The sequence below is a fragment of the Morone saxatilis genome, unplaced genomic scaffold, assembly GCF_004916995.1.
Source record: "Morone saxatilis isolate NCDOM2014 unplaced genomic scaffold, NCSU_SB_2.0 Contig1, whole genome shotgun sequence".
NCBI classification, from domain to species: domain Eukaryota; kingdom Metazoa; phylum Chordata; class Actinopteri; family Moronidae; genus Morone; species Morone saxatilis.
The window spans coordinates 260690-272402 of record NW_023339651.1 but is presented as its reverse complement, the minus strand read 5'-3'; the positions used below and the strand labels follow the sequence as shown (position 1 = coordinate 272402).

The 11713-nt window shown below is 40.4% G+C and overlaps 2 protein-coding genes across 2 annotated transcripts in view; both read left to right on the top strand.

Annotated features, from left to right (window-relative positions):
• LOC118333075 (cGMP-dependent protein kinase 1-like) overlaps positions 1 to 1361 on the top strand; it is a 20605-nt gene extending 19244 nt beyond the window's left edge. Inside the window, exons 4-7 of the mRNA XM_035668584.1 lie at positions 212 to 317; positions 949 to 1012; positions 1097 to 1174; positions 1263 to 1361. Of these exons, the coding sequence (XP_035524477.1) occupies positions 212 to 317; positions 949 to 1012; positions 1097 to 1174; positions 1263 to 1361 (347 nt within the window). The remainder of the gene's footprint in view (positions 1 to 211; positions 318 to 948; positions 1013 to 1096; positions 1175 to 1262) is intronic.
• Positions 1362 to 7308: 5947 nt separating this feature from the next.
• The window catches only part of LOC118333084 (cGMP-dependent protein kinase 1-like), an 8074-nt gene continuing 3669 nt past the window's right edge, over positions 7309 to 11713 (top strand). Inside the window, 6 exon segments of the mRNA XM_035668597.1 lie at positions 7309 to 8224; positions 8392 to 8488; positions 10105 to 10244; positions 10583 to 10672; positions 11130 to 11271; positions 11444 to 11647. Coding sequence (XP_035524490.1) covers positions 8055 to 8224; positions 8392 to 8488; positions 10105 to 10244; positions 10583 to 10672; positions 11130 to 11271; positions 11444 to 11647 — 843 coding nt within the window. The 5' untranslated portion in view covers positions 7309 to 8054.

Genomic DNA, 11713 nt, shown 5'->3' with positions numbered 1-11713 from the left:
TTTGGACAGTTTACCAATGCTTATACACTGATAAACAACATTTATTCAACTTCCATCATTATACAACATATCTGTCAGTTATCTGTCATTATGAACTTCACTGATTATATTATAATAAATTATATTATATTTTATATATATACTGTATACTGTCTGTTAGTTTTTTTTATTTCCAGGTCTGTAATAAACATATTTCCGATATGTCTTTTAGCTCTGGTCCATGTGAAGCTGTGGGCAATCGACCGTCAGTGTTACCAGACCATCATGATGAGAACTGGACTCATCAAACACGCCGAGTACATGGACTTCCTCAAGAGGTGACTGCACACACAAAAACAGCCAGTAGAAAACCCACGAGCAAGGCACCAACTGTTAGAGGTTCAAACCCCACAGATACGATCACTTTGTCAAACACTCATTCAAGTTACAGCCCTGGTTTTAGCGCCCCCTGTGGTTAGTAATGGAACAGCTGATTTGAATTAATTGTAAGCTGGATAGTTACATATGATAGCTAATGTTAGCGAAACACTAGCTAACTAGCTATAACATTTACATAAATTGTTAGACTTCATCGACAGAACCAGTAATTTTACCTCGAAGGTAATTGTAAAAACCCTCTTCAAACTGGAAAGACACAAAATAAGGATATAGTATAATTATAATAATAAGTTATATAGAAAGCCAATGTTAGCAAAATGTTAGCAAACTAGTTAGCTTGTGTTTTGCTAACGTTATCTAGTGTAAGATTATATTATATATATGTCTCTTTTATCTTTGAACCATCTTCAAAATGTGGTTGTCTTTCAGACATAGATTAGCCTAGCATATAGCATATCTAAGTACGGGAAAGAAGTCGTTGACCGAGGCTACAGAAGGGGGCGGGGCTTAGGGAGGGTTAATTAATATATAGACATTGTTGAGTGAAAAATAAATAATGTGTCTCTGCAGTGTTCCCACCTTCCAGGGTCTCCCAGAGGAAACTCTCAGTAAACTGGCCGACGTCATGGAGGAGGTGAGAAAAACAAATATCTGTCTTCTTCTTTAGTGGAATCAGTGTGTAAATCCTCCAATCAAACGCTCACTTCTGTCTGCTCAGACTCATTATGAGGACGGAGAGTACATCATCAGACAGGGAGCCAGAGGAGACACCTTCTTCATCATCAGCAAGGGAAAGGTAACGCAATCACTCCAACAGCCCTCGTATTGATTTGCCGACTCGTCCCGATCGTCTGCTGATAGCTGTTAATCACATCTCCTGTCAGGTGAACGTGACCCAGGAGGATCCAGCCAATCAGGAGACAACACACCTCAGAGAGCTCAGCAGGGGAGACTGGTTTGGAGAGAGAGCGTTGCAGGGGTAAGATTATTGTGACCTGAACCCTTAATATCTGAATATATTAAGATGGAAGACAGAAAGATGTCAGTGGTTGTATCCGGATATTCTGGCTTAATTTTTGTACAGCGGGAGGAAGTGAAGACGTCCGTCTTTTATATGTTGATGGTCGAAACACGCAATTACTAAAGCTGCTTCTTTTCACCTTTTTTTGACCCCAAACAAGAAGCAAATGTTCCTGTTACCCACAGGATCATTTACCCAAATTAATCAGATATTTCTTTATATATTCTTGATTTAATATCAATAAATGGATCAATATGATGCTGAAATAATGACATCATGATGCTGATATATAAAAAGTCTGAATTCAAACTCTGTCTTCAGTTATTGAGGGTCAAAGGTCAGTCGGCTCGTAATAACCCCAAATCTCCTGGACTGTCTGACAGGAAATGAAGTTAACAGGAGAGACGCAGTTTATTAAAGGTCTGATGGATGGTTGGTGTGTGTTTTCAGGGACTTTTATCTTTGTGAGGACCCGCAGACAGAAGGGTTTTTATTATGTTAGTTTTATTGTATTATAGTTTGTTTTATTTGCCTCAATTTTACAGTCTGCAAAGGTTGTATTAATGCTATTAATGCACATCAAGGGACTAACTTTTCCCAAAATCAATCAATCTAACCCCCTTTAGTTCATAAAATAGATTAAGAAGGCAAAAATAAACAAATAAAATCAATAAAAAAGAAAACAGTTTGAAAAAAAAAACAGAACACAGAGTTCGACTGAGCTTCTCAGACGCTTCTTTAAAAATACTCTGAGTAGACATTTTAGACGCTAAAAATCTTGGTTTCCATTTTTCTTTTTTAAGTTTAAGTTAAGTTGTCTTATAGAATACACGTCATTTTACTGACATTTCTTTTCCCTTTAATTTACATATTTGGTGTGGAGGTAATCCAAAAGTACCAGAAAATAAAACAGAAAGTAATCAAGTTATGTTACTTTGATGTGATACTTGTATTAGGTTACTGACTACTACATTTCTACACAAATTCATTAGATACATTTTTAAAAATAATGTCTTAAAAAACATAAATTAATGTTCACATTTTAGAGTTCAATAAAAAGTCTATTTGTTTATATCACATTTAAAATGTTTCACTGAGCAGTCATGAGATTGTCTGAGATCTCTCTGAGAATCTGAGATTTTTCATGCAGTACTGACCGAAGAGAAAGCACAGCACTCATGCACACGCTAAAAACATGTAAGATGGCGTGTGCTAAAAGCCCGGCAGCATCAATCTTAAGAGTGTTAGGACACATAGCAGACCGCCGTCACAGCTGCTGCTAATTGGTTTAAAGTGCGTTTCAGTGTTTCCTCCGGGGAGTGCTCTTTACAATTATGTCTCTGTGGAGACCAGAGTTTACACCTGCACAGGGGGGACATTTCTGCAAAGTGGGGACCTCTGATTCCTCAGCACTGTCTGCGTTATCTGAGGAATGCCTCGGGGCAGTTTCTTCAAATTTGGCACAAATGTCCACTTGATGAACTTGGGAGCTCTGATTCTTAATATCGGCCATTGAAAAAACCTGTATCGGTTGGCAGCTAGTGCTGCATTCACATGGATTCAGGCAGACAGACAGTAAAACGAAACACGCTTGCTATGGTGATGTCATATTGTTTACAAAACAATTATAAATGTATTAAAACAAATAATTTGTGAATATTATTTTATGTAATGTATTTATTATTAGCGTCTCGTTGTCCAGATTTTCCGTGTTTTCTCCTCCTGTGAAGGAGTTTTATATTCCAGACCATTACACTTACCGGTATTCTCACCTAAGTTTACTGTTGTGCTCTCACCCACTAACATCTGGTTCACCGTCGATCGTTTGCCTGAATCCATGTGAATGCATCGTCGTCTGCAGGAACCTAATGGAAGTCTGTGTCCCCAAAAGTGACAAAGTACAAATGTGTGTGTGTGTTATGTATCCACAGGGAGGACGTGAGAACAGCCAACGTCATCGCTGCCGAGGCCGTCACCTGCCTGGTCATCGACCGAGAGTAAGCACACACACACACACACAATCTAAAATCAGATTTCTGAACCTTTAAAATGTGTCAACAATGTCAGTTTGTGTCAGAAAACTTGACTCAAAGATGTGAAACTGGAGTTTGTCCTAAAATAATGTGAAACTGACGTATAAATAATTTTAAATTGCCCTCAAACGAGTAAAAACTTGGACTTACGCACACACACATATCCTTGTGTCACTATATTAATGAGAACCTGTCATTGACAGTATTTATTCCTTCAACCAATACATGTATAAACACATACGTATGTCCATTGGCTGGGTGTTACCACACACTCAGCACTAGCTGCTATTAGCTGCCTGTTTTTACAGGATAAATACAAGGAAGCAAACAGCACTCTGCTTCCTTTTTCATGTGGACTTTGCAGTATTTGTACACTGTGGTATCAGTACTTTCACTGTAGTAAAAGATGTTTACTTCAGTACAGTTCAGAGTAAACTGAATGAGCTGAGACTGAAAATATGTTTGTGATTTGGTTGAACTGAATGGGTTTAGGTGTGTTTGTGTGTGTGTGTGTGTGTGTGTGCTGCCCTCTGCTGGTCCTCACAGCTAACTGCACACTCACTGTGTTGTATCTTGATCACAGTGTTTGGGTCTGTCGCTCTTAGAGGAAATGGATTTATTTATGACATCTGTCAGTCATAGGCAGACGTACAAACAACTACAGAAAGAGTCTGAACCACTTCAGTCTGTTTTCCAGAACAAAATGTTGACAAAATGGAGACCCAGACTGAACATTCAACTCTGTACTCAACAGTTCTGTCCAGATTGTGGCTAAAATAAATTATTTAGTCTCAAACAATCACACATATTAATATTATGTTACAATCTGTGTGCTGATTGGCTGTTTCTTACTCCTCAGCTCATTCAAGCATCTGATTGGTGGACTGGACGACGTTTCCAATAAAGGATACGAGGACGCCGAAGCAAAAGCCAAGTAGGTTTAATAAACAAGTAAGAAATGTATATTACAAGTACGCAGCGCCATTGTGCTCAAACATCCGCCTGTAGGAACAGGAAGGAACAGATTTCTGACTGAAGGGGACTTTGAGGAAAAGGTTGGCTTTGGTGTTGCAACCAGAATCCTTTCCTATCCTTGCCTATGGTGGTCTGCTCCGGGTCCAAGATCCAGAGAGCCACGAGCCGGTGAGAGCGAGGAGAAAAGTGGCGTTTCGTGGACCTGGTCATGGCGTCTGACCAGCAAGTAAATATAACAGCTTGCTTTTCATAATAAAAGTTGAATTTAAATAATACCAAATCAACAAATTCATCTAAAAATAGTAAAAACAAAATTGTGGAGCTGCAACGAATCATTGATTAGTTTGTTAACAGAAAACTAATTACAAAAAACATGTTGATACTTTTTCAACAACTAGACTAGAACTCCGACAGGGAATTCAGTACCACAGTGGTTTTCTGGCCGGGTTTGGCTCCTGGCATCCCGTTAGTCAGTTAGCTTAACTGCACGGCTGACCGAGCTGACAGCAGTTAGCGGTTGGCTACTTAGCTACTTTAGCTAAATCCAATTCTAAGCTACATCAGTAAACTCTGTGAATCACAGAGAGTTGAAGCTGAGTAGCCGGAGGACGTCAGAGGGAAAACCAGGAAATATTTTCTCCATAAAATCTGATCCAGTTTCACCAAAATCACTGAATGTAGCTATAAAGTAGGTCTTTGTACAGTAATCAGTGAGGTCATATATGTCTGTAACACATCAGCCCTCAGAAAGCGTTTGATTGGAGGCAGCATTAGTATACGCCCCCGAGTGCAGGATGAGTCATCAATTACTTTTATTGATTATCAGGAAACTGTCTTTAAGAACACCTGAAGATACCTGAAACAGGACTTCCTGTCCCTGTTGGACAGAAACTGGAGGACAGGAGACTTTGGACCTTTGTCATATGTTTCCTGAGGTTTGTTCTGTGTGAATGTTTACAGCAGTAACTGGAGCCGCTGTACTGCTTATGTAAGAACAGCTAATAATACTCTGGGCAGTTGGAGCCACAACCAGGTCGCACTGAAGGACGCCAACTGATTACTGAAGACTCAGTGAAAGTGTGTGATTGTTCTCTCGGGTCGCTGCGACAGCAGCTCAAGTAAGGATGAATTTCTGACATAAATATATTTCCAGACGGCGGGCTCGTCACTGTGCTGCAATGTAAATCAATACTTCTGATCAGGCCGGGATAATCACACACACAGTCATGTGTTGTGTCAGATGACTGTTGGTCATGTGACAGAATTAACTCATCTCCTCTTATGGTATAGATTCAATGGTGTGAGGTGTCAAGCCGGACTGTTGCTATGGTAACAGTAAACAGTAAACAGTAAACATGGGGGTGTGTTTGTCCTTCGGACCTGCTGCCGCTCGCTGTGTCTGAACTCAGGATCACATTTACTGTACTTTCATTTCATCAGTGTGTAGTGTAGGAGTTAGTGGCATCTGGTGGTGAAGCTGCAGATTGCAACTAACTGAACACCACTGGCATCTGTTTTTGAAGACCTGGGAACGAGAACAGGCTGCAGGGCAACTGTAGAAACATGGTGGACTCTGACAGAAGAGGACCCTCTCCCTCTGTAGATAAAACGTCTTATTCTAAGGAAACAAAAACACAATGAGTCTTATTGTCAGCTCATTAAACACTAATGAAAACATGGATATTATATTATATTATGTTACACACTGGAGCTTTAACGACGTGTTCAAGACAGAAACAACCACAAAGAGACCAAAGTGGAGAGAAACTAAATAAAACTTTGTCTTTCCAACAATCACAAACCTTAATGTGGGAATGCTTTCTCTGTTTTAATTTCTAGTAGTTTATATAGTTTCATCATGAAGCCTCTCAGTCTTCAGCAGGGTGAAAGTCTCTCTAACAGCTCATCTCTCTCTTTCTCACTATAACAAACTATTTTTAGACTGTTTATGTGTTGGTTTGTCCTAATGGAACGACCGACGGACAGCAGTTACTGTTCCTGCAGAGGTCGGATTGCAGTTTCCAGGAAACAGTACAAGTGTCAAGATTTTATAGTGGAGGTTTGACAGGAAACTTGACAGCTGTTCTCGCCTCAAATATCATACAAAACCCACAAAAAATGTCACAAACAGACAAAACTGTGCTGCTGGGATTGCTGTGTGAAGATTGTATTTTAACCTGAGATATTGGAGGTTGGAAAACCCACAAAAAAGCCAAACAAAGAGTGCCAACATGAAAACAGGAAATGTCAGTTTGAGAGCTGTTGTTTTAATTTTTTTAAATGAGCGTCTTCCAAACACTTGACAGTGACAGTCACAGCTGCTAAATGTTAAAGGATGCATATTCAGGGATTCTAAAGCTGTAAACACAACATAAACTATATGTTATATGTAATAATATTTTGTAAGCTGTATATTATCCAGCTGAAACACAGCAACATATATTTGTCAAAATACACGTCAGTATCATGGATCGCGTTAGTTGGGGAAGCTAACGTTAGCCGACTAACATATCCACTCAGATAGTATTTTGCTAGCAATGAAGTTAGCGAGCAAGCAAGCTATGGTGTGAATAATGTGTGAAAATAAAACGTAAAATGCTTCAGAATCTGACATATGGAGCCTTTAAAACTATAAAATGACTTGAAAACATTCAGCTACAGATGGTGAACAGGGAAAGATCTTAATGTCCAGAGAAATGTTGTGAATTCTTCTGTCCTCTGGTTTTGAGGTTGGGACAGTCTGTCCTGCAGCCTCATGCCTGTCTGTGTGTCAGTCTGTTTAATGACTGAGGTACGTTTACTGGGTGAACCTCCGAGCAATGTTTCCACATGCTAAAAATACCAGCAGCAGCAGATCAGCGCTGTTCCATGCTGGTCGTCTTCTCAGGTTGGCATTACACCCTGCAGGACTCAGCCGGAGCAGACCTGGATGCTGTTTTGACCAAAAGGACGAACCTTTCAGAGGCTTTCCTCAGTCCCAGTTTCCGTCTGAGCCTGCTCAGTTGGACTTTTTCCAAGTCAGAGACACACAAACCTGCAGTCTCCAATGAGGTTTTAGGTGGAAAGAACGTCTCCAATCTTCAAAATACAAACAAGTTCTGATATTCTTTACTTTTGGACAATGCTGTCCTCTTCCTGTTCTGGATTCTGACAGCACCCCACTCAGCTCAGGACCGGCCTCATTCGTAACCTTACTGCACACAGAGCTGGAGGATCTGGCAACCTCACTGCACCGCCGGTCCCACCAGACCAGAACCTCGTACCTGTACCGCCACCATCGCCCCTACCCTCGCCATGTAAACTGGAAGTGGAGCTCCTCCTTCGAGAAGGCTCTCTTACGGATGCTGTGCCGAACGTTCTCATGAGAAACGAGTTTAATGTTGACGCGTTTGTTTGCACTTTATGGTTTCTGGTTGACGCAGAACCAAGACCTTCAAGATCATCTGTAGAATTCTAGTTTTCAATTCCAGTTTAACCTTTTCTCCACGTAGTTTTGTCCCCGAAGACGGCACAGAATTATATTCTTGAAGGACTTTAATGTTTCAGAATATTTCTCCACCAGTTCGCTGGTGATAAAGGGGACTAAAGACTAACAGAGCCAGAAATCCGTCTGGTTCCTATACTTGTGGATTAAATAAAGTCTAGAGATGAGAGAGCTGCTTCCCATCCCAGCGAGGCAGCAGAGAGAGCGGATCAGCAGCCTCCCTGCTCCTCCCTCCTCCTCCTCCTCCTCCTCCTCCTCCTCGTTCCCCATCACCTCCTTCTCCATCCAAACCTCCAAGAAGTTCCCGTTCTTCCATGTGGTCAAATGCTGCAGGTACAGTACGACGTCTGGTGGTTTGATGGGTTTTAGGCTGAGATACCAAACATGTACCTGCTCTGCTGCTCGACTTGTGTTCCTGTAAAGTGGTTCATCTTTGATGTCCCGAAAAAGTATGACTTTCCTGTGTTCAGTGAATGCATCCATGTGTTTTGTGTTTCCAGATATGAGGCGGAGAACGCCTTCTTCTCCAGTCTGAAGCTGACCGACTTCAACATCATTGACACACTGGGAGTCGGTGGCTTCGGACGCGTCGAGCTGGTATGATCTGATTCTGACATTATATAATATCAGATTAAAGAAAATGAGATTACACCGACAGGTTGATCTAAATTCAGGTAACAAATAAGATTTCCATCTACATGTGACACAGAGATTGCAGGTATCTGAGCAGGACATTTCTGATTAGTTTAAAACTGGGTTCAGGGCAGTAAAGACAGTTTTACATCTGTTTCACATTATTTTAAAATGTACTTCAGATTGGGTTTAGACCAATTTGTATTAGTTTGATACCAATTTCAAGTTAGACACCAGTTTGAAAAATTGGTCTGAAGCCAGTTTTTACCCAAATTTGACTAAAATGTAAGAATATTTTAATATTATTTATATTAATATTTTTTACATCAGTTTTAGATTATTTTAAAACCAACCTCAGATTGAGTTGAGAACAGTTTGAGATTAGTATTAGGATTTTTTTTAGAGCAGTTTAACATTTGTTTGACATCAATTTCAGGTTCCTTTCACACCAGTTTTAAAGCAAGAAGTTTGAGGCCAGTTTCACACATTTTCCAGCTGGATTTTCTGAAACAAACTGGCATTGTTGACACATTTTTAAGGTTCAGATTTCACAGTCCAGAGGTCTGCAAAGGTGTGTGTGTGTGTGTGTGTGTGCACAGTTATTTGCAGTAACTTTCCAGTAAAGTATCAGTGCTGGTAACTGGAAACCACTGGTCATGTGATTCACGGTCTGGGCTCTCTCTGAGGTTCTGTAAGGAACCAAAATAACCTCAGTGAAACCACTGTTTGTATCTCCTCTTTGTGCGCTCATCACGCTGCTGCTAACTTATCATTTTTCACTCATAACAAGCTCCTCAGATATTACATTTCTGGGCCTTAATGACTTTATTTTGTCTTAACGAGTTTCTCTGAGACTTAATGAGTTTCTCAGATAATTATCAGCAGAGCTTCCTTCGCCTCTGTTGCAGCCAGCTGTATTTTATTTGATTTATTAGATCGTATTAATTCCCTCTGTGTGCACAAGGTGTGAGACGGGTGGAAAAAGCAAAGGAGGGTGGCATGTAAGTGGTGGCGCACTGCAGCCCCGGGGTCGGGTTTCTCTGTCGCAGAAGGCGGGGTTTGAGGGTACTGAAGGTCAGAGGGGAAGCCCTCCAGAGGGTTTGCCCAAAAGCAGGAAGGAATCCCTGCTCAGGGTCTCCCATCACCCCTCTGAAGATATTTTTAGTGGTTTAGTCATCGTGTAAATCTGATCTGAGGAAAAATCTGACCCCTGACCTCCAGACTGCCGGTCTGACCATGAACATAACTCTTGTGCAGGTTCAGAACAGCAGAACTTTTTTGGAGTATTATTATGAACTTTTCCATTTGTTTGAGAGACCTCCACTAGACTGAAAATGTTCAGGGATGTTGGGGACTATTTTAAGCGGCCGATAATGCACATTTGGTGCTCCAGTGAGTATTTGGTCGGTGTATAAATAAACTGCAGTGTTCATGGTAATGAAGGAACAACTGGAGTGTTTCTAATGGAGCTCTGTAACACAGAGGAAGAAGACCAGGCTGTGATACACAAACAGTACTTGTTCACTGTTGAGTCTGAAAATAAGGAAACATGTAGAATACTTCCTGTACCTCCTCTTCAGGTGCAGCTGAAGAACGAGGAGGCGAAGACGTTCGCCATGAAGATATTGAAGAAGCGTCACATCGTCGACACGAGACAACAGGAACACATCCGCTCTGAGAAACACATCATGACCGAGGCGCACTCCGACTTCATCGTCAGGTCAGTAGAACAATAATCATGATCATCATCATCATCATCATGATCATCATCAGGTTCACTGAAGAATTAAAACATTAAACTACAGAAGTGCATTACTGCATGCCAGGAAAAGGAAATCCTATCAGTATCACATTATAGCCTGAAAACTATTGTTGTAACAAGATTTTATTACGACTTTTCTTGCTATAAAAATAAACAACACATTTGAAATGTTTAACGTTATAACTTGAATAAATTATATTGTTATAAGCACAAAGAAAGAAATATGAACTTTCTCAGACGGAGAGATAGATGTCTTAGTCTCAGTAGCTGTCCCTTTCATCACTGTTTGTGTTCAGGTTGTACCGGACGTTTAAAGACAGTAAATATCTGTACATGCTGATGGAGGCCTGTCTGGGAGGAGAGTTGTGGACGATACTGAGAGACAGGTACACAGTTCACCAAACCTCTACAGACACATTTATATTATTATTATACTGTTCAGAAACACTTTGGTCTACTCAGAGTCACTTTTGAAACTATTTTCATGGATGTAATGAAAAAATGTTTGACCTGAAAAAAAGTGCTGAAACAACAAAAATCAACAACAATTAGTTATTCTTTCAAGTAAATTATCAAGCAAACACTCAAATATTTTCTGGTCAAATGAGATTTTCTGTTTTCTGTTGTAAACTAAAAAATTTCGTTTGGTTTTCAGATACAACAAGACATTTAAGATCTTGGACTCCTTTATAGAATCTGTAATATAACATTAATCATCAGATTAAGTCATAATAATTATTCTTTTAAAAGTTACTTGCAGCCATGAACACAGTCCAGCCAAAGGGCAGAAGAACCTCTGAGAGCTGTCGGTGTCTCATAGTTTTTTAACTCCGTGTCTTTCAGGGGTTCGTTTGAAGATTCAACCACCAGGTTCTACACAGCCTGTGTGGTCGAAGCCTTTGCCTACCTGCATGCCAAAGGCATCATATACAGAGACCTGAAACCTGAAAACCTCATACTGGACAGCCGGGGATATGCCAAGCTGGTAGATAAATAATTACAAACCAGCATTCACTCACATTTTCTTTAGCCAATTTGCTAAAAAATTGGTTAAAACTTGTGAAACATGACTATTGAGGGTTTGACGTGATTAGAGAGTAAATAATTAAAATACAGTGAATGTGGAAATAACTGTTCAATCAATTTGTCTTTTCCAGGTGGACTTTGGTTTCGCCAAGAAGATCGGCGTCTGTAAGAAGACGTGGACGTTCTGCGGAACGCCAGAGTACGTCGCTCCAGAGATCATCCTCAACAAGGGTCATGACGTCTCAGCAGACTACTGGTCTCTGGGCATCCTGATGTATGAGCTGCTGACGGGCAGGTGAGGACACAAACAGAGGACGGATTGTACCAGAGTCAAACCGCTGTAGTTCAATTCAATTCAATTCAATTCAATTTTATTTGTATATCGCCAATTCATAACAGAA